Below are 21,589 nucleotides of genomic sequence, written 5' to 3' on the forward strand. Positions count from 1 at the left end.
CTGCTACATTATACAGTATAAGCTGATTAGGTCAGAATGTATTCTTTGATAACCCTTCATTCATATGAATGTTGAAAATGAGCAGTTCAGAGATCAGTTGATCTGCACGCTATCAATGTAGCTCAAGTCACACACAAAATCTCCATTACACCCATGCGTCACGTCAGGAGATGTATCAGAAGTAGGTAGCATGGTCTTATGTATGATGAGAATGGTTTCACCCATCACCTGTGCTTCAAGTGGTTTGCCCCACTATTCAGCCAGCCTACCCTGAATGAGTCATCCTGCTCTTTCCTGATTGGCCGGTCGGGATCCATCCCGAGGGATTGCCGTGCAGAAAGCTGCCAAGGCCTGACTTCATTCACAGAATCGTCGGTATGCCCGTCTGCCTCTCCATTCACAGTCAGACCGAATCATTTTAACCAGCACGGCTCTTTAGCATCCTCTGTTTCTCTCCTCAGCATCATTACTGCGTCGCCCTGACAACACCGAGCAAGGAGCTTATGTGTTTTTTATTGCTTGCTTTTGTCTCGGTGGAAGATACAAACCCTCTCTCTCTCTCTTTCTCTCTCTCTCTCTTGCTCTGTTTTTCTGTTTTTTTCTTGTTCGCAGGCAGGCAGAAAAGCGAGTCGCAGGGAGAGACTGCAGTGTGATCGCCGCAGCCGTGCAAGAGCTTGTGAATGAGTGCCGCTCATGAGTCGAGCTCCTCTGGACATTCTTCATGAATGGCTCGATTTTAATGTCGTGGGTTTGATGCCGCTGTTTTTTTTTTTAATGGGACTGAGAGATCTGACATCACTGGTTCAACTGAATCTGGATGGCGTTTCAGTAAGATTGCATCTCGACATTGTGTGTTTGAGGGAGACGTTAAATTATTTAACAAAGCTCATTCAGGAGAAAAACTAGGCTTGTTTTGAAGGTCTGGGAGATGGAATTATGCCGATGTTTCGTAATATTTGAGGACGAACAGATGTGACGAGCTGTTGAACAAAGAGATTAAACCGTATTGGTCTTGAGGTTTAAATTTGACCAGGTTTTCCATAAACTGCGGCGATGGATAAGACAGGTAGAAACTACCAGATCGACAAGGTGGCGAGCGAAAGGTGATTGTATTTGAATTTAGATTATTCTGTAATTAATGCGGTGGATTATTATTTCGTAATCAATGTTCAGCGTCTGTGTGAGATGCTACTGAATGAATAAAATCTAGAAAATTAGTGATCGCCACAAACTCAAGTTTCTTTATGCGTACATTCAATTGAAAACCTTTCGCTTCTAATGCAATGTTGCATTGTTTTAGTCTTAACTTCATTCTGAGGTTCGATTGTTTTTTGTACGATTGATGGATTGGTAGAGCAATCTTTTCAGTTATATGCTTTAGTTTAGTCGCATGAACCAAATCAAACCAGGAGGCGTTCCTATGGACAGGGCAAATTTTGAGAATTGATTGGTCCTACCGAGCTGTAAGTGGGAGTTTTTTTTGTAACAGAAAGTGCTCTGCAGTGTTGAGTGACTCTTTTGTTGAGAAGGGTCTCTCTATCTTTCTCTCTCTCTCTCTCTCTTTCTCTCTCTCTCTCTCTCTCCCCGAGTGAGTCATGCATGTTCTGGGATCTGCCAGGATGCGGGGAGAGAGAGAGACATCTCTTCACTAGAGCTCTGTCTCTCTCCCTGCCATCTCTGGCCCTCTGTAGAGGAGCGACCTCGCGCTGCTTTTCTCTCGTCGTCCTCTTGTCTCCATGGATTCCGCGTTTTGTGGTTTATTTTTGGTCTCTGAGCTGCTGTGCAGCATCGGATTTTCCTGACAGTAGCGTCCACAGCAAAAGCCCTCGGCCACGATCAACACCGTCTTCAGCCCAGCGAGCAGCTGCTCGCCGCCCGCGTAAGGACGGTTTCTCGGGTCCAGCATGCTAAAGAAGCGGACGGTCAGCCGGGTGTCCCTTCGTGCGTAGACCGGCATACAGAGGGGAATGCTTCACCGTGCTAAATACAACCGATTCCGGAATGAGTCAGTGACGTCCGTCGATGAGCTTCTGCACGGTCTCTCCATGAACGCCAAGGTCTCGGCCGTCCCGCCGTCACCACCCGTGGGCGACCCTCCCTACGCCCCGCCGGCCGAGGTCTTGCCCCCCGACCCCGCCGAAGAGTCTGGAACCACTCTGTGCACCCTCATCAACAAAGTCTCCAACCTCAAATTCGCCAACTCCTCCGGGCTGCTGGGCATCAAGGGCCTGCCGTCCGCCGTCAAGGACCTGGCCGTGTCCAAGCTCCAGGGAGGGGCGGGGGGAGGCGGCTCCGGCAGCCCTAGCTCATCCGCACTCCCGGCGGGCAGCTCCGGACCGCCGCACGTCCCGCTGGAGCCTGGCTCCGGGAGCTCGGGGAAGAAGGTGAGGATGGAAGAGCCTCCGCACGGTGGAGAGGGCTGGAACCTGGCCAGCGCCAGCTGCGAAGGGCTGGTGAATAAGCCGTGTCGCGGGTGGCTGCACTCCAGTGAAAAGATTTCCGGACCTGGAGTGACGTACGTCGTTAAGGTAAGATTGCACACTTGCCAGATCCCCTCTCGGATTTCTCTTCAGCTTTTTCTGTTTTTCATCAAAGAGAGAGAGAGAGAGAGATGAAAACAAAGGTAAAGGTACAGAATACAAAATCTTCCGGTCCGTGTGCTGGTACAGAGGGATTACGTGTACGGTTTGGAAAAGTGCAGCTGGAAGCAAGGTCACCGGTGACTCTGCTGTAAATGAAATGATGCTTTTCATGCCAAACGCACAGCTGATCGCAGAAGCACAGTCTGTTCTGCCACGTACAGTGCAGCATTTATTGGTAATCTGGTTTGTCTTTGTGTCTTACATGCGTGTACAGGTGGGCGGTAAGACCACAATCTTTCATCACAGTGTAAGGCCTTTTATTTTAATGTTAAGCAACAGTTCATGTGGTACTATCTATTTAATAGTTCATCATTTGATTCAGTCAAAACATAAATAAATGTAAACCAAAAGCAAACGCAAAATAAAAAAAAAAATTATGAAACAACTAATTCATAAATAAACAAACCTGTTACCGCATATCAGATGAATCGGTTAATGTGGCATGTTGTTGCGCATAAAGAGATAAACTCTTAACGTTTCTTCATTGGTCTCTAGTCATCATAAGTAATGTCATGTAAACAGCAATAATCTCTATCACCGAGATCTGCATGTGTGTAATTGGCAGACTTGTAATGTACAGGGTGATATTAACACAAGCTAGTTATGCGTCACTTTCCGTTAAACAGGTGTGGTGGTCCGGTTGTCCGTGACTCTGGTTATTTTTCTTTACCTGCACAGATTTGATCTATTCAAATTATCTGCAAGTTTATCACATCAAAAGGGAAGTGCATGCAAATCCCGTAACCACGGCGACCGGTTACCAGAGCAAGCGGATGTTGTTCTGTTACTGTATCGTCTCCAAACATGATGATGTGTTGCTAGAGTTATTATTCTTGTATATGCGTCGAATGATGAAATAATATTTTGCTGTGCACTTTGTCAAATGTTTATTTTCAGGTATGTGCACAATTCACCCCATTTTCTGTGCATTTGATTCAAAATACTCTCATATATTTATGAATTCCAGGTCTGGTGTAAAGTCTCTAAAGTAAAGTTGGACGATATTTGTACTTTTTTATCACATCTGTTCGTTAAATTTATTGCTCGAAATGAAAAACACTCAAATGTAAATCCTAAGTCTACTAGACATTAAAATGACCAATCCTTAATTACTTTTTAATGGCGTCACGTCGTGTTACACACTACAACATTTTGCTGCGCTGTAAAGTTGTATTCAAACAGTAACGTACATTGTAAAAAATTCTACCTATTCAAACTTGAATTTACAATTAATTTAAACTTTCTCGACTACTGAGGAGTTGCTATAAATTATACAAATAAAGTAGTGCTGGGCAAAGATTAATTGCGATTATTAATCGCGATTAATCGCATACAAAATTAAAGTTACTTTTTGCATAATATATGTGTGTGTGCTGTGTGTAATTATTATGTATATTTAAACACACACACATGTATACATTTCAGAATTTTTTATGTATATATTAAAAAAAAGTGTATATAATATATAATATATAAAAATATAAATAAGTATATATACACACATAAATGTTACTTAAATACATAAATAAATGTGTGTATTAGGCATGGGCCGGTTACCCGTTTAAGGTATACTGAGGTTTTAAACAGTCAAGGTTTCAAAACCACTAAAATGTTCTGTGATACCGTATCCAAGGTATGAGCTGTGTTTATACAAAATTCATTAAATCATTAAGTCATGTAATTGATTTGATGTTTACATTTAATATACATTATGAAAAAATAATATATTTTTTGAAAGCATATTATAATTTAAAGGCAATACCACAACACTGTGAAACCGTGGTATTTTGCTAAAGGTTATCATACCGTCAGAATCTTATACCGGCCCATGCCTAGTGTGTATACATAATAATTACACACATAACACACTTGTATGTTATGTTACAAAACGCTTTTATTTTGTATTTGATTAATCGCGATTAATCTTTGCCAGCACTAAAATAAAGTTGAATTGGCTTATTATTAGTTATTTCAATTTTTTATAATTTATAGCAACTCCTTACAAGTCAAGAAAGTTCACATTAATTGTAAATTTAAGTTGATTAAACTTAAAAATTTGAGTGCAACAAGGAATTTTTACAGTATAAATTGTTAGATCCGAGGTACAGATAATTATTTTTCAGGTACTTAAAAAGAGTATATTTTATACATAATTTCCCCCCATTTTTCTGTTTTTCTTATTTACATTTATGTTATTTCTCCATATCGGTATCATTACAAAACCTCATATCGGCCGACCACTAATAGTGAACGTGCACTTTTAATTGGAGTTGCATGAAAATATCCGTCTATCGATTCTCTTATTAAAGAGTTGTTTTAAATCTTTGAATTTCAACAAGCATTAAATCATAAATAATTGGAAAAGAAATAGAAAATTATTAACCCTATTTAGCACATTATTTGCTTTTCGACATTGTGTGCTTTAAGTTCAAACTGGCCAATGTCACATTTTAAGCATGTTTACGATCATTGACTGTAAACATCGAGGCTTAATTTAGCTGAAGATGACTCTGATTCGTGACAGATGAATCATGCATTATACCCTACCAGGTTTTTCTTTCTGCTGTAGAATCAAAGAACGAACAATTTATTGGTTTATTAAAATGTATTGGTTTATACAAAGAACAACAGAAACAAATCATATTTTTACAGCTCTTCGTTAGCGTTTGTTGTGTTTTTTAATAGGTTGATGGTAAAAGTCGTCAGTGTCCATCCGTACAAGACCACCATGGTATCTGGGTTTGTGTTACTTTTTACAGTTCATTTATTGAACGACCCTGAAGGCAGACACACAAACACACTATGGTCCATTTGACTAAAAGGACAGCTGTTGACATTGACTGACTCTGAACGGGATGCTGTTTGGATAGACAGTGGACTTTACGTTGAATACTTGCTTGATTTAGTGATTTACAGTGATGGTAATGTTGTGGCTTTTTTAATAATAACCAAACCTTTCTACTATTTCTATTTAACTGTACAGCACACATAGAGAAGTACTGTTGACCTCATTTCACATGTCAGGAGCTGTGTATTACCTGTTTTATGAAATCTAGCTTAACTTAAAGTGTTTGTGCATGTGAATTATGGAAAATATATTAACATCCAGCAACATGGATCTGTTTTTATAAAATAAATTCACACTGCATACATACCTTAATTTAAAAACACCTTGTACTGATATATCTCAACATATATCATTGGCATTGTTTTGTTTTGTAAAACCTACTTAAATATCCTAATATAACTAAACCCTGGATTAATCTAACCCCAAACGTCTCAACAAAGCTTAAATACTTTATCAGAGAGTTTAAGCAGATACTATGCAAAACGTTGCCCTGACTCATTCATCCTCTTCCGCACTCATTTCCTTTTGAGCTTTCATTCGAACACCGGCGAATTGATTTGGGCAATAAAAACCAGACAGTACGTCACAAATTTTTCATAAGCCATTTGAATAAACTTAACTAATCAGCACTAGTTTTCATTGGTGAAATATTTGTGCATAACACTGGTGAAGGTAAATCTAAAAACCATTGATAAACTGGATTTGTCTGTGGAGGTGAGACACTTCAGAGTTGCTCGCTGCAGGTGAGGGGAGGGTTAGACAGGTGACTCATTCATTTAGTAAAGAGAAGTTAGTTAGCGAGAATCTGTGAGTGAGTCATTCAGCGGTGAGATGTGTTGATGTGATGTCACTGTTATGTATGATGTCATCGACAAGGAGGGAATTGGTGTTGTTTCCTGCTGACACCTGATCTACTAATTTTTTATTAGATATTTAATTGTTGAATGTAAGGTTGGTAATTTTATTATTATGCATTATACTATATTTATAATATCTAATAATAGTCTAATATATTATAGTGCATGTGTTGTGTGTCAGACTTTCTGAGCGATTTATTTATTTATTTATTTATTTTGTAGACAAATCCAGATTGAATTGGCTGAATCCTATTGGCCGTTCCAGAGGTCACATGATAAAGCTTTAGTTAAGACTAGAAGGTCTACCTGGACACAGACTTGGCTAGTAAACAAATCGCTTTCTCTTTTCTCTGAAAGGGCTGCACAAAATTGAAGAAAAAGGCAGTATGCAATAATTTGTTTATTATTTTGGGGGCCCTATGCAAAGTCCAAGCCCCCCCCCCCCCATATTGCCTAAGGTTTTTAATTGCACAACAGTAATGTTGAGTATATAGAATTAAGTTAGACAAATATAAACAAGATTTATTTTATTTTGAACTGCTTAACATAATAGAAAATTGTTACAATTTGTTATAAGACAAAAATTCTTGGTTTAAAGATGCAAATAGTGCACAATGTCTCAAAAATTATCATTCTCTAAAAAAACTAAAGGTCTTGAGCCAGTGGTTCCCAAATATTTTCAAGTCCATCTCAGATATATCTTTTGCTTGCAAACTCCTTATATAAGATGTATTTAAAACAATGTAATTAATACAGTACTGCAGTGTGTGTAATCTTACTAAAAAACAAGCACTGGATTATGATTCAGACTGATAACAAACTGAACAAACAAACACCAGAAATGACATTGTAAACTTATTGCCTGGGAATCACATAACTCTCATTTTCATATTGCAGAAACAAACTTACTGTGAGATACACCAAGCATATAGACTAGACAAACACTAAAGATGAAATTTTGATATGATACAGAATATGATTCATGTATTTTCTGCGTGATTTAAACCTCCGCGTGGTGTCTTTATAGCCTATCATGTTGTATTTCACTACAAGTGTGGAACAAAAGATTATGCGTGTCACTGATCAAACCAACAATAAAATGTGCCGCCCAAAGTCACAAAAGTCAACTTGATGATCGAGTGAATGTTGTGCATTTGCGAGAGCAGAGAGAGAGTCGAGCGAGCGCTCATCCCAGCACTTGCACATGTGACTGCATATGTGTGCTCTTTCGCGTGGAGTCTTTTTTGCTCGTGAACTAGCTTATATGCGCCCTCGCAAGAATGCTTTTCCGTGCGTAATTATTATTTTACGCGCATACTCGCAGATCTCTTGCTTGCGCGTTCTTTATATGAGTGGCTTAGATTTGGGTCTGAATAAACGCAACATACTTTCGAAGCTATGCTTACCGCGCTCCCAGTTGGGAAACCAACCACGATACGATACATATCACAATACATGGGCCATGATACAATGTATCACGATATGATACAATACGTTGCCTGTTGTGATTCATTGCTATTCTTTTTCTTTTTTTTAATCAAAAATTTAAAAAAATATAACTTTTTTTAAAGCCAAAGTGCTTCCACACGTCGACTTTGAAAGCTGCAGGCGTTTTTAAATTTTCTGCCATTTTCTCACTCCTGCTGACTTCTGAGACATTGGCCCAATGGCCGTATATGGGTGATTCTCACGAAAACTTGGTTTTAAAAATGTCTAGCATGAAAATGTAAAAATTGCTTAAATTTACTTTTTTTCCCACCAGACATTGAAAACAATGTCTGGAGTAAATGGGAACATTAATTTAAAAACTTTTACTTATCATTTAACACTTTTTGTAACATAATTAAAAAAATTAGTCCTAAAAAAATCTCATTACCGCAACAGTCAGAAAACATCAACACTGACATATTTTCAAAATGACATGACAAACCTGAAAGAACATAATTTGGAGATTCTGCACATGCATTTAAAATCAAAGTATTATGCTTCTATTAATTAAATTAACATTTAATAAGCATCTGTTGCGGTAATGATAATCAAAATGTTGTGTAAGCATTCTGACAAGACAATATTTCAAATTAACTGTAAAAAAATGATCTTACCTGGTAGCCATCTTGAAGTAACTGGTCCATGTGCTTGGTCACTCAAAATCAAACTTTATTAAAATTCTGTATGTGTGCTTAAACTGTTCTCAAAAAGTGTTGCGGAGGATGAGAACATCAGGCATGGACACATCATTTTCCTAATTTTTCTTCATTATTATTATACATGAATATTCAGTAAATATTTTTTCTGTCATCTAAAGTAGTCTATTTTTCTTAATTTTTGTGTTAATTTGATTAAATTACAACATAACGCATGTTCAAACACAGCCGGACACATTGCGGTAATGAGAATTTCAGCAGAAAATGAGATAAAATTTACAATTATAAATTCTTATGTTGAAATCACACATTGTGCAAGATAGAACACAGTATTGTGTTAATTCTGATGCTTTTTAATGTTACTATATTACACATTTTAAAGCTAAAATCATTAGTGCCGTGGTGTTTCAATGGTTTCGTGAGAATCACCCATATGACAGACAACTATAGCAGTGGCGGAGGAGGTCGTTTCATGCACACAGAGAGATTTAATGTTTGTTTTAAAATATCGATAGTAGAGTTTAAAATATCGACACACTATCGTGGAAAAATTATCACGATAGTTAGCTGTATCAATATTTTTTTATAGCCCACTGCCTTAAGCAAGAGTCTTCTTTTTGTCCGTTGTCTGTTTTTTTGTCCGCTGTCAGTTTTTCTATGTATCTGGGCCGAAATCATTAATTAAGTTAACCGCTTGTTGCCCGCAGGGCCTCACGCAATTGCGTGATTTGCTTGGTGGATAAACACACCACTGAAAGCGATGTACACAATGCGATATGATAATCTTTTAGGTTTGTAGCATCCATTTAAATAGTATTACAATATTTTTTAAAAGCGAAAATTAAATAACCTACATAGTTTTTTGGAAAATAAAGCTTCATCTAAAACTTTGACTATACATAAAGTATTAAATCATTCAGTTATTGTGTACAATTGCAATATTAACATTTGCTAATTTCAGTATATTTTGCAGCCCTACTTTCTGGTGAAAAAATGTTAGATTGTGTGCTTTATTGTTTCATCACTGCACATTATTGCAAAGATAAAAATGTTTTGATCATTTGTAAATGTTTAGATTTTTGACAGCTAAAGTTTGTTTGAATGAGCGGCTGTTTTAATATGATCCTCTTGTTTTTCTGTTTTAGTACTTGGGCTGTATTGAAGTTCTTCGTTCCATGAGATCTCTGGACTTCACCACGCGATCCCAAATCACACGGTAATGTGCAAAATGTGCCACGCCTCCTACAAAACATGAACACGCACAGACCAGAAGCCCATTTATGTCTCATGTCTTTCACCACTTTGAAGTAAAAAGTGAAACATTATCAAAATAACAAACATAACGGTTTTAAATCAGAATTAGATACAGCACGTTTTCGGTGGTGTAGACGTACTAGTTTGCTCCCTCTTTTTCCAGAGCACATGTAACACGCTGAAGATGTGTGATTCACAGAGCAAAACTGCATGCGAATCACAATTATCAGTAAATATTTAACTAATAAATATGCCTTTCTGGACGAATTTCAAAGTGAAATTGTAATTCCACTAGATGGCGCCAAACCGAATTTATCAAAAACGGAAGTTAAAAAGATTTAATGATTTATTTGAACTGCCTTTATGTTTGATAGTCATTCTGAGTCTGATCTCTAACATAAATTACTTTACAAAAACGCAATTTTTTAAGCTTTTTGCTCATAATGTTGTATTTTTGAAGAGAAATATCCATATTTCAGTGGTTAAATTAAGTGGAAAAAGTAAATATATTATGAAACGTTTTTCCCCCATTTTGTTTGTTTGTTTATTGTTTGTTTGAAAGCAGAGGGTGTGTTCTTTAATTTGATATTTATATGTTTATATATTTATAGAAGATAATTTTTCCTGCAAGGAATTTTGTGAAACTTTTGTTAAAATCACAAAAATGCAGGTGGGCAACTTTTCTCAAAAAGGCTGGCGGTGAATGAGTTAAAATCATTGAAACCACTTAATGGAGACTTTAAAAACTACATGAACCTTTGACGTGCTATTTTCGGTAAACTGAATAGATGAATTATTTTGATTTACTGCAACACAAAGATTACATAACATGTATATTATTAACATATTAACATAATATTAAAATAACATTAACATTAATATATTAATATTAATATATTAACATTGTATAATAGTAACATATTATAATTTATATTATTAAATAACATGTAGATTATAGAGCATGAGGGTTGTGTTTGCTGCCAAGTTGTTCAATTATGTTTATGTTGATAAATTATTGTATTATATTGTAACTTCATTAGCTAAAAGTGACTTTGTAATGCACTTTCCCTTGACAAATTGCTTTGCTGTTTTTTTCACTTTGGATAAAAGTTTGCTAAATGCTTACATGTAAATGTACATTTCTCTTAAAAAAGTATTATTTAAAAGTTTTGCACACTTGTATTTAAGATTTGGTCATGATCACAGCTCTTCACACTTCTGTTTGTTTTCTCAAACAAATTTTTTTAACCGATTGGTGTTCCTCTTCTTTTCATTCCACCATTAATTATTAATTAATTAATCATCCATTACAAAATGAAGTATGTACATTTGATATGCACTTTGTCTTTGCAAAGCTGAACATAAAGCATTAGGATCAGCCTTTAGATCAGAGGGTTTTTGATCATAATAAGCAAATTCATTCAGGTGTGTCCAAACATTTTGCTGATCGTGTAAATATATTTATTTTATATATTTATAGCTATCATACTGTGATTTTAGGTTACATCACCGCTAATGGCCCTGTGTTGCTTTTCATCATGTTTTCAACTTTGTGTCTTTTAAACTTTCCATATCGTCTATGTATCTGGTGTCAAATATGAATGTATCATTGCTAAAATGAGCACATGTCATGTGAAAGTAGTCGTTCGTTTGTGCACTGATGACTGATGTGTAAAAACGGTGCATTGGCTCCCGGCGGATGCCGCTTGTTTATTGAATGCTGGATGTTGTGTGGGCTGCAGACAGAGAGCTAGCGTTAGCAACATGTCACATCCTCTTTACTGCCTGACTTCCTGTAACATTCACACAAACACATACAAATGAAGTGTAACAAACACAGACAGGATACATCTAAATATTTACTGTCTTACTTTATTGCAAAGAGGGTTGTATAGTTGTGCCCTCCTTATCAGAAATGCATGTTTACTCTTTGTTTTGTGAAAGTATTAAAGGCACAATATGTAAGATTTTCATATTAAAATTACTAGCCCATGTGTACTCGCAATATTACAAATGTTTTGAACAATGTTTGAATTCAGAAAATTTGCCGTATTAACCAGAGCTCCACCCCTGTTCATAGGGTCACCTGTCAATGGTGTCTGTTACTTGTCTTTTTATTGGTTTAATATGTACCATATTATCAGTTCTGTGCTGCATTCTCGTCACTTTTCAGAGATTTTCGCCATTTTTATGTTTTTTTTTTTATTATGTTACATGTCGCTTCAATTAGATGGAAACAGGGCAGTCGCAGACATTATTAGCATTTGAGCGTGTTCGCGGGATCCTTGCTGCTGCAATTTGTTATCTGAACAAATTAAAACGTTAAAGGTGCAGTGTGTAATTTTTAGAAGGATCTCTTGACAGAAATGCAAAATAATATACAAAACTATATTATCAGGGGTGTATAAAGACCTTTCATAATGAACCGTTATTTGTTATCTGCCTTAGAATGAGACGTTTTTATCTACATACACCGAGGGTCCCTTTACATGGAAGCCGCCATTTTGGGCCGCCATGTTTCTACAGAAGCCCTTAACAGACAAACTTTTTTTACTAAGGTTTCTCCAACGATGACATGTTTGTCCGGTGGCGGCTACCGTAGCTTCTCTATGTGTTTCAAAAGCAAGAGGTGAGCAGTGGACTGAGCCGTTGGTTGCAATTCACAACCTCACCTCTAGATGCCGCTAAAATTTACACACTGCAACTTTAACAGAATTTTTTACAACTTTCCAAACCCGAGTACGGTAATGTGCAGTTAACCCTCGATGTGTAAAAAATGTATGGATAAAAATGTCTTGACATTGTATTAGTAAATTTCTAGATTAATTTCTAGATACAACACCAGAGTTCACATACAGCATGAGGTCAAATTTTTACCTCCAATAAGTTTATACAAACATATTTTTAAAGTTTTGTATAATTGCAATTAAAATCAAGTTAAAAATAAATAAAAATTTTAGATTACAGCATTATTGCTTTTGCAGTGTTTTGCATTAACATCAATCACGTGACTGTTGATTTATACAATTTTCATTGTTTATATACTTAATGCATTTAAAATTTAAATGTATTTTATAGCATAACGCATAGTTAATGCATTAATGGCACAATTGAGAAGTCATTAAACAGAACGTAAATAAACAGAAATGCCATTTCAGATGTAACTTCTGCATGTCATTACTCCGATTTACGTATTTGACACAAAAGTTGGTCAACACAATTATTTTTGTGGTTTTTACATGAAGGCAGGGGGGCTCAGAAGAAATGTATAAATGTAAGTGGGAGTGCCAAGGAAATGACTGTGAACGCTCTATAATTTTTATTTTAATATCTGTTTATGCACAAATTACGTTGAGCTGTGCACGATGTGCCCCCTTAAAAATAAGTGGTGCATGACGCCCCTGGATGTGTTTGACTTCATGTGGCACTGCGCAGACCGATGGTCCTGTGATAAGCAGAATCCAAAGCAGTACTGTTGCGTCGAACTTGTCGTACTGATATTGTCGAACGTTCTGAGCAGCGCCTAATGCGTATATAATACTTTGTCTACATTCCGATGTAAAGATAATACAACTTCATTTCATTACGTCATCCATGGACATGATTTGTGAGCAGTGTTGGGGAAAGTTACTTTTAAAAGTAATGCATTACAATATTAAGTTACTCCCAAAAAAAGTAACTAATTGCATTACTTAGTTACTTTTCATGGAAAGTAATGCTTACGTTACTTTTAGTTACTTTTGCGTTACTTTTTCTTGGCTAAAGCTTGATCTCTTTCAGGCCTTGCAGGTGTTTTTATGACTGAAAAGTTCTGCATTCAGAAATTGCATATTTCATCACAAAAATGTTTAGCTCTGGCCTGCCATCTTAGTTTCTGACTCAAACTGTTTCCACACAGGCACAGAGAGTGCATACGTTTAGTTTAATTCAGTACATATTTTTTTATCAAATTAATTAAACTAAAAAAGTAACTTGAGTTACTTTTTTGAAAAAGTAACTCAAATATTAATGTGTACATTTAAAAAGTAATGCGTTACTTTACTCGTTACTTCAGAAAAGTAATATTATTACGTAACTCAAGTTACTTGTAATGCGTTACCCCCAACACTGTTTGTGAGTCTGGATTGATTCCTATCGACAGTAAAGGTGAAGACTACAACTCCCATCATTACACAATCTTTTACAGCATCATCAAGCTACGCCGTCGTTGTTGGTGAAATAACATATTGCGCCTTTAATAGTAATACAGTGATATATCAACCAGGTTGCCCATGTGAAAACAGCGAATTCAACTAAACACTAAAGTTACTTCTGCCATAATTTTTTAATTTTTTTTTCCACAGGGAGGCGATCAGTCTGGTGTGTGAAGCTGTCCCTGCTGCCAAAGGAGCTCTGCGCAAGAAAAAGGTAGAGAGAGAGAGACAAACAGAAAGATATATTTATTGTATATGAAAAAAATATTTGCATGTACAGTCTGCATTAATATATTAACTGATTCAATAAAGAACAGAGAAAAAAATCCAGTAATCAAACCCAAACATTGATGCTATATACAGTTCATCTCACAGCTAGGGTTGCAAAATTCTGGGAATTTTCATGGCTGGAAACTTTCCATGGGAATTAATGGAAATAAACTGGGAATTAAAAAAATGCAGCATAATTTAGTTTAAAACAACAAGATTTAATGCAGTTTCAGTTGAACATCTACCTTGCATATTCCTCAGTCACATGCACACTGCAAACTGCTTATTCTTCCATAACATGCACAGATCATTTCTTGAAGCCTGCACAAAAAATAATTAAAAAATGTCAATTTTTGCATGTATTCACAGAAATTACATTTGTGCTGTGTGTAAGCTAGTGTATTAGAATGATTTCGGAAGGATTTTTGATCAAATAAATCCATGCTTGATAAGTGTATGTATCAGGATTCTTCAAAATTTGTATTACACTGTCAAAAATAAAGGTACGAAGCTGTCACTGGGGCAGTACCCTTTAAAAAAGGTCCTAATATGTACCATTTAGGTACAAATATGTACCTTTAAAGGTACATTTTGGCAGTTCAAAGTACTAATATGTACTCTTTGGGTAAAGGTGTACCTTTTTGAAAGGGTACTGCCCCAGTGACAACTTTTGTACCTTTATTTCTGAGAGTGTACCTTGCATGCATGTCTGCTTATGACCAAACAAAATGTTTATTTATGTTTGTATATGATATAGTTTATATACATTTTTCCAAAATTTTCAAATAATTCTCATAAATTCCTGTTAAGTTTCCAATTTGGTATATTTTTAAAATTCCCCAGATTACAGTTTTTTACAGAAGCTAGGACACATTTCTCAATACTTAGGTCACTTTTGCAAAACTTTACACAGTTCTCCTTACCAACTTTCAGCTTGGCAAAGCAGTTCATTTCACATTCAAAATGCACTACAACTACCAAAACGCTTTATTCAGGTCTCAAAACACTAGCAAAGGTTGACAGCCAACCTACACACTTTGTCACCCACAAAGCAATGACCTAAAAAACACTAACAACATGGAGCATTATAAAATGTTTTCTTGTGTAAAACAAGGACGCATCTCTGTTTATAATTCACTACAATATATGCTACTGGAATGAATCAGACATGCTGCAGAATTCATCAATATTTTATGTAGTGATGCATCGATGTATCGGCCGCCGATATTTATCGGCCGATTTTTGCTGAATTTGAAACCATCGGCATATCGGCAATAGCACGAGAAAGGCCGATACCGATTGTTTATTAATTAACTGCATAAATAAATCCATTATATGTAAAAAAAAATGTGTTATAATAAAATAAATGCTGAATAGCAAAAACCACCTTTGAGGGTTGTCATGCTGCCTTATTATATTTGTTTTAGCTTAATTTGTGCCTCTCTTATTATGTTGGTCAGTTGAATGTTAATTAGATCCAATCCATGTTCAGTAAAAATAATTTGATGCAGAAATAAACTAGCTAATAGACCAACTGTATAGTATTGTATATAAGTGTTTAATATCGGTATCGGCCAGAAGTTGTCTGTTTAAATCGGTATCGGACCAAAAAAAATCCTATCGGTGCATCCCTAATTTTATGTCGTTTATTTATTTATTTATTTATTTATTCATTGCGTAATTCCAAAATACAAGAATTTGTATACACACCATCTACTGATACAGATAGTAATGATAATCTACTCGGCTGTGGACAGCTGTGGCTGGTCTAATTGTCCAATTGTTTTTATAGCATCTAATTTTAAGATTTGAAATATATTTCATTAAAATATTACTGTAGAAATGTAGCATATTGCTGTCTCATTCAGTTGTGTATCATGTTATTGTTTTGAACATAAGTTTAACAGTTTTGAAAACCGTATGTAAGCATGTGCAAATTGGCCTGTATGTATAAAGAGTTTTGTCAGTTGTTGTGTCTGAGTAAGAAAATAATTCATAACATTTAAGAGATGTAGTCATTGAATGCATTTTGTGCCAAAGCAATAATAATTGATCCTTACTTTAGCCCACATAGACTTCTGTTGTGCTTACTGTGTATTGAGAAATGTGTCCTAGCGTCTGTAAGTTGTCATAGAAAGTTTCCGGAAATTTACCGAAAACTTGCCGCCTCTTTGCAACACTACTCACAGGGCAGTTGAAAGTTCAGGATTGTCGAGGGTTCAGCAAGCCGCCCTGTGCTACTGTATTGGAACTAAACAGTACAGCATTACTTTACCGCTGTGGTCCAGACACCAAAACCTGCTAACTTCTGCTTTATTTCACATGTCTGGATCATTTAATAAATGACTGTTGCCCGAATCAATAGCACAAAAAACATCTCAGAAATAAAACTCAATCTATCATCTGCTTTACATGAGCAGTGACTTTAGTGATTCTGAGTCTCATCTGTAGAGAAATGAGTTGTGTTTGTGCTGATATGAAAGACAAAACGCACTGTGCTATGGCAGCACATTTACCCCCGGTTTCACAGACAAGGCTTAAGGCTAGTCCTAGATTAAGACACTGAAAATAACTTTCACTGACATATCTTAAAAGGGACATCTCACAAGAATTCTTTGAAGATGTCAAATAAATGTTTGGTGTCCCCAGAGTACATATGTGAAATTTTAGCTTAAAATACCCCATAGATAATTTATTATAACATATTAAAATTGACACTTTGTAGGTGTGAGCAAAAATTTGCCGTTTTTAGGTGTCCTTTAAAATGCAATTAGCTGATGACAACACTGATCACCATAATGGTGGTTTGTTGACATTGAAACTCAATTGTGTGCATTATCCCCTGCTGACATCACATGGGGAGCCAAAATTAAATTATCTATTTTTATTTATTTTTTTGCAGAGAATGGTTTACCAAATCTAAGTTACTTGGTTAATCTTTTTAACTGGGGACCCAATTATAGCACTTAAACATGAAAAAAGTCAGATTTTCATGATATGTGCCCTTTAAAATATGCCAGTGCCATATTTATATGCTAAAAATGTTTGAACATTTTAATTTAAATAAAGCCTAGTCCTGGCTTTAGCTAAGCCTGGTCTGTGTCTGGTTAACCTGGAACAGGAAGTGCAGGGGGGACGGATGGTGGGTGCAGAAAGATCCGGAAGGAAATCTGGAATAAATAAATAAATCAGGAAACGATTAAAAGCAAAGCCTTACACAGTTAGAGATTAAATAAAAAGCAATATAGAGGAATAAATGGTGCACTGCAGTATGTGTGTGTGCGAGTGTGCACGAGTGTTTATGTGCAAGTGTGTGTGTGTGTATGTATGAGTGTGCAAATGTGTTTCTGTGTGATTGAATCTGTGTGTGCAAGTGTGTGAGTGTTTGTGTCAGTCTGTTTGTGTTGTGTGTGTTTGTGCACAAGTGTGTGTGTGTGTGTGTGTGGGCACAGTGTTATCGTGGTGACTCATTCTGTACTGAGCAGCAGATATCAGCACAGCTCCCTCCTGCCGTGCATGTATGTGCGTGATGCGCCTCTTTGCAGTGAATATTGCAGGCATTTGCACGCTTGTGTCCATTTCCAAATTAAAGGAAATGCATGTTTGAATTGTGGAGATTTTGTGACGTGCTGTTTTGATTTAGTGATGCAACTGATGTACTGTATGGGGTATCCAAATGATGTATCCAAAAATACAAAAAAATTCATGGTTCATGTTTCTCTCTCTCTCTTTCTCTCTTTCAGCCTCCCTCTAAACTTCTGTCCAGTATTTTGGGAAAGAGTAACCTGCAGTTTGCTGGTATGAGTATCAATCTCAACATCTCAACCAGCAGTTTAAACCTAATGACACCAGACTCCAAACAGGTACACACACACACACACTCACTCACTCCCATATACGAGTGTTGTATTGCAGATGGATGATATTTCTTCCTGTTTCCGCAGATAATAGCCAATCATCACATGCAGTCCATCTCTTTTGCTTCTGGTGGAGATCCAGTAAGACTTCACACAGACGCATCACACCAGTGATTAATGATAATTTAAGAGAAAATGTCTTAAAGGGGCCATGCCATAAAATCTGACTTTTTCCATGTATAAGTGCTATGATTGGGTCCCCAGTGCTTCTATCAACCAAGAAAATGTGAAAAAGATCAACCTAGTAACTTAGTTTTGGTAAACATTCTCTACAAGCACATGAAAAAATAGGTTGTTGAAATTTGGCTGTCATAAGGAGCTCTTATTATAATAATACCGCCCCTTAATCCAATCACAGCACTGCCATTTATTGCAGAGAAAAAGAGAGAGAGAAAATAATTCACAGCACAATTGAGTTTCAATTGCAACAAACCGCTCATTTGCATTTAAAATGACACACAAAACGGCATATTTTTGCACACACCTACAAAGTGGCAATTTTAACATACTATAAAAAATTATTTATATGGTATTTTGAGCTAAAACTTCACATATGTGCTCTGGGGACACCAAAAATGTATTTGACATCTTAAAAAAGTATTGTGCCATGGCCCCTTTAACTGGAGTTTTCATCTGTCATTCATTTCTGGTATTTTATACATCTAAAATTGATTTTAATAATTTTCACTTCTAGGGTGGGTAATAATGCAGCAAAATATTGTTTAACCCCGTCTGGTCCTGTAAATTAAAGCTTTAGATTAAATCATGATGATCTGAAACATGAGAAACTGTAGATGTGGTGTTGAAACAGTTCAGGGTTAAATAATTTTCTCTCTCATTTGTCAACAGGACACGACCGACTTCGTGGCGTATGTAGCGAAAGATCCAGTTAATCGTCGAGGTATTTCTCTAATCTTTTGTGTTTTCTGATTTGTGTAGAAAGGTGCCGTAGAATGTAAAACTGTATTTATGTAGGTATAGATGAATAGTACATCATATGCACTTGCATGCAAAAAAAACAATCTCAACATAACACCAACTATGACGTCACAGTCGCCCCAACATTAAATTAATGACAATGTTGGTACAATGCTAAAAACATGTCTATATGCTAGTTAATGCTATATGCTAGCGTTTAGGCTGAAGTTCTACTATTGACGTTACAGTTATGTTTTGCAGGTCCATACGGAAAAAAACACAAACTTACAGAAACGTCCATTAACAATCTCCAAACAATTGATTATTCCTCAAATTCTGTATCTTCATCTGATACAGACTCAAACATAAGATCTGTTTGCACACACACAGAGCTACTGAAGGAGCTGCTCTGAGAAACAGCCAATCAGAGCAGAGCTCAACATTATTATTCATGACCCTTTTAAATAAGGTAATAATAGACCATTTCATTATAAGGGGTTGTAAATGGACATGTAAAACATTTCTGGATAATTTTTGCACTAAATAAAGCATTCTTTGGCACCTTTAACATCATGACATGAGTTTAGGACAGTGTGAATTATTTTACAATACTAACTGAATATTTTAAAAGACAAGTAAGTTTTGGTGCTCCAAATGTTTATTGGTTGATATCGGTCAGCCACAGTTTTATGTGAAATCCCCATTACTGCTCCTGAGGGCCATTTTACTTTGTTTACCACACTGGATTGGCTTGTAACAGTACATTGACAAACACATGGGATTGATTAACTCACCACAGCTGGATTTAGCATTGAAAAATCAATTTCTGTGTCTGCTGTATGTCTCTCTCTTGCTCTCTCTCTTTATTTCATGGATCTTATAGCTTCCTGTCAGCACAGAGGTCACGTTTTTAAACTCTCGCTGTATTTTCTCATGCATTTTTGATGTTGTCAGAGAAAAGATCCCGTAATGAAGCCTTTATACAGGAGCGAGTCAGCAAATCGCCATCCGTTTCGCCATCTGCCGATATTTAATACTTCAGATATTAAAGTGGCCATGGCACAAGACTTTTTTAAGATGTCAAATAAATCTTTGGTGTTCTTAGAGTACATATGTAAAGTTTAAGCTCAAAATACCATATAAATAATTTATTATAACATGTTAAAATTGCCACTTTCTAGGTGTGTGCAAAAATGTGCCGTTTTGGGTGTGTCCTTTAAAATGCAAATGAGCTGATGAAATTCAAACACTGATCACAATGATGGTGGTTTGTTGCAATTAAAACTCAATTGTGCTTTTCTCTGCACTAAATGGCAGTGCTTTGGTTGGATAGTGCAGATTAAGGGGCGGTATTATTATAATAAGAGCTCCTTATGACATCATAAGTGGAGCCAAATTTCAACTACCTATTTTTTCATGTGCTTGTAGTGAATGGTTTACCAAAACTAAGTTAATGGGTTGATCTTTTTCACATTTTCTAGGTTGATAGAAGCATTGGGGACCCAATCATAGCACTTAAACGTGGAAAAAGTCAGATTTTCATACCATGGCCCCTTTAAGTAAAGATCAAGTTTATAAATAATTGGGTCCCCATTGCTTTTATCAACCTAGAAAACACGAAAAAGATCAACCAAGCACACCAGTCTTGGCAAACCATTCTCTGCAAGCATGCGAAAAAATAGCCCATTGAAATCCGGCTCCCCCCGTGACGCCAGAAGGGGACAACACCGCCCCCCAATCCGCGCCATCCAAACACGGCACTGCCATTTAGTGCAGAGATCAGCTCATTTGCATTTAAAGGGACACACACAAAAATGGCAAATTTTTGCTCACTCCTACAAAGTGTCAATTTTAGCATGTTATAATAAATTATCTATATGATATTTTGAGCTAAAACTTCACATATGTACTCTGGGGACACCAAAGATTCATCTGACATCCCAAAGTCATGTGACATGTCTCCTTTAAAGGCAATATTTTTGCACCCTCAGATTAATATTTGCACCCAAATTTTGTCCTGCCCTAACAAACCATATATCAATGGGAAGCTTATTATTTGCTCCTTATGGCCGGTTTTGTGGTCCAGGGTTACATATTTTCACAAAATTTCTTTACATTATGTATGATGATTTTATGTAAAAAATTTACTTTAGCTGGGTTTTACCTAGACTGGGTCACTATTAACTCTTTTGCCGCCATTGACGAGATAACTCGTCAATTAAGAGAAAACGCTTCCCTGCCAATGACGAGAATTTCCGGCTTTCCGCAATACCTCCGCAACTTATACAAGCTGTGTGCTTAGTTAACTCTTTCCTCGTCAGCATCTTTTTTTTAAATTGCCAGTCAGCGGCAGCATTTTATTTATTTTTTGTTATTTTTTTGGCCATTTTGCCTTTATTTGCACAGTGAGCCGGAAATCGAACTTGGGTCGCCGAAAGTGTTAAAGCACCACATGTCAGAGCACTGCCCACTACACCATTGGCCCACTACACCATCCTTCCAAAAAATGTTCTTCAAATATATAAAAATTCAATATATCAAATGAA

The 21,589-nt window shown here is 36.4% G+C and overlaps 1 protein-coding gene across 2 annotated transcripts in view; it reads left to right on the plus strand.

Annotated features, from left to right (window-relative positions):
- shc3 (SHC (Src homology 2 domain containing) transforming protein 3) overlaps positions 1–21,589 on the plus strand; it is a 38,628-nt gene that overhangs the window by 6,168 nt on the left and 10,871 nt on the right. Inside the window, exons 1-7 of one of the 2 annotated variants that reach the window (XM_055180279.2) lie at positions 187–375; positions 613–2,528; positions 9,637–9,707; positions 14,089–14,152; positions 17,952–18,071; positions 18,153–18,206; positions 18,975–19,026. In XM_055180279.2, the coding sequence (XP_055036254.2) occupies positions 1,968–2,528; positions 9,637–9,707; positions 14,089–14,152; positions 17,952–18,071; positions 18,153–18,206; positions 18,975–19,026 (922 nt within the window). In that variant the 5' untranslated portion in view covers positions 187–375; positions 613–1,967. Of the gene's footprint in view, positions 1–186; positions 376–612; positions 2,529–9,636; positions 9,708–14,088; positions 14,153–17,951; positions 18,072–18,152; positions 18,207–18,974; positions 19,027–21,589 lie in introns of those variants that run through there. The other variant, XM_073871533.1, reaches the window with a different exon arrangement.

The sequence above is a fragment of the Misgurnus anguillicaudatus genome, chromosome 9, assembly GCF_027580225.2.
Source record: "Misgurnus anguillicaudatus chromosome 9, ASM2758022v2, whole genome shotgun sequence".
Lineage (NCBI taxonomy): Eukaryota > Metazoa > Chordata > Actinopteri > Cypriniformes > Cobitidae > Misgurnus > Misgurnus anguillicaudatus.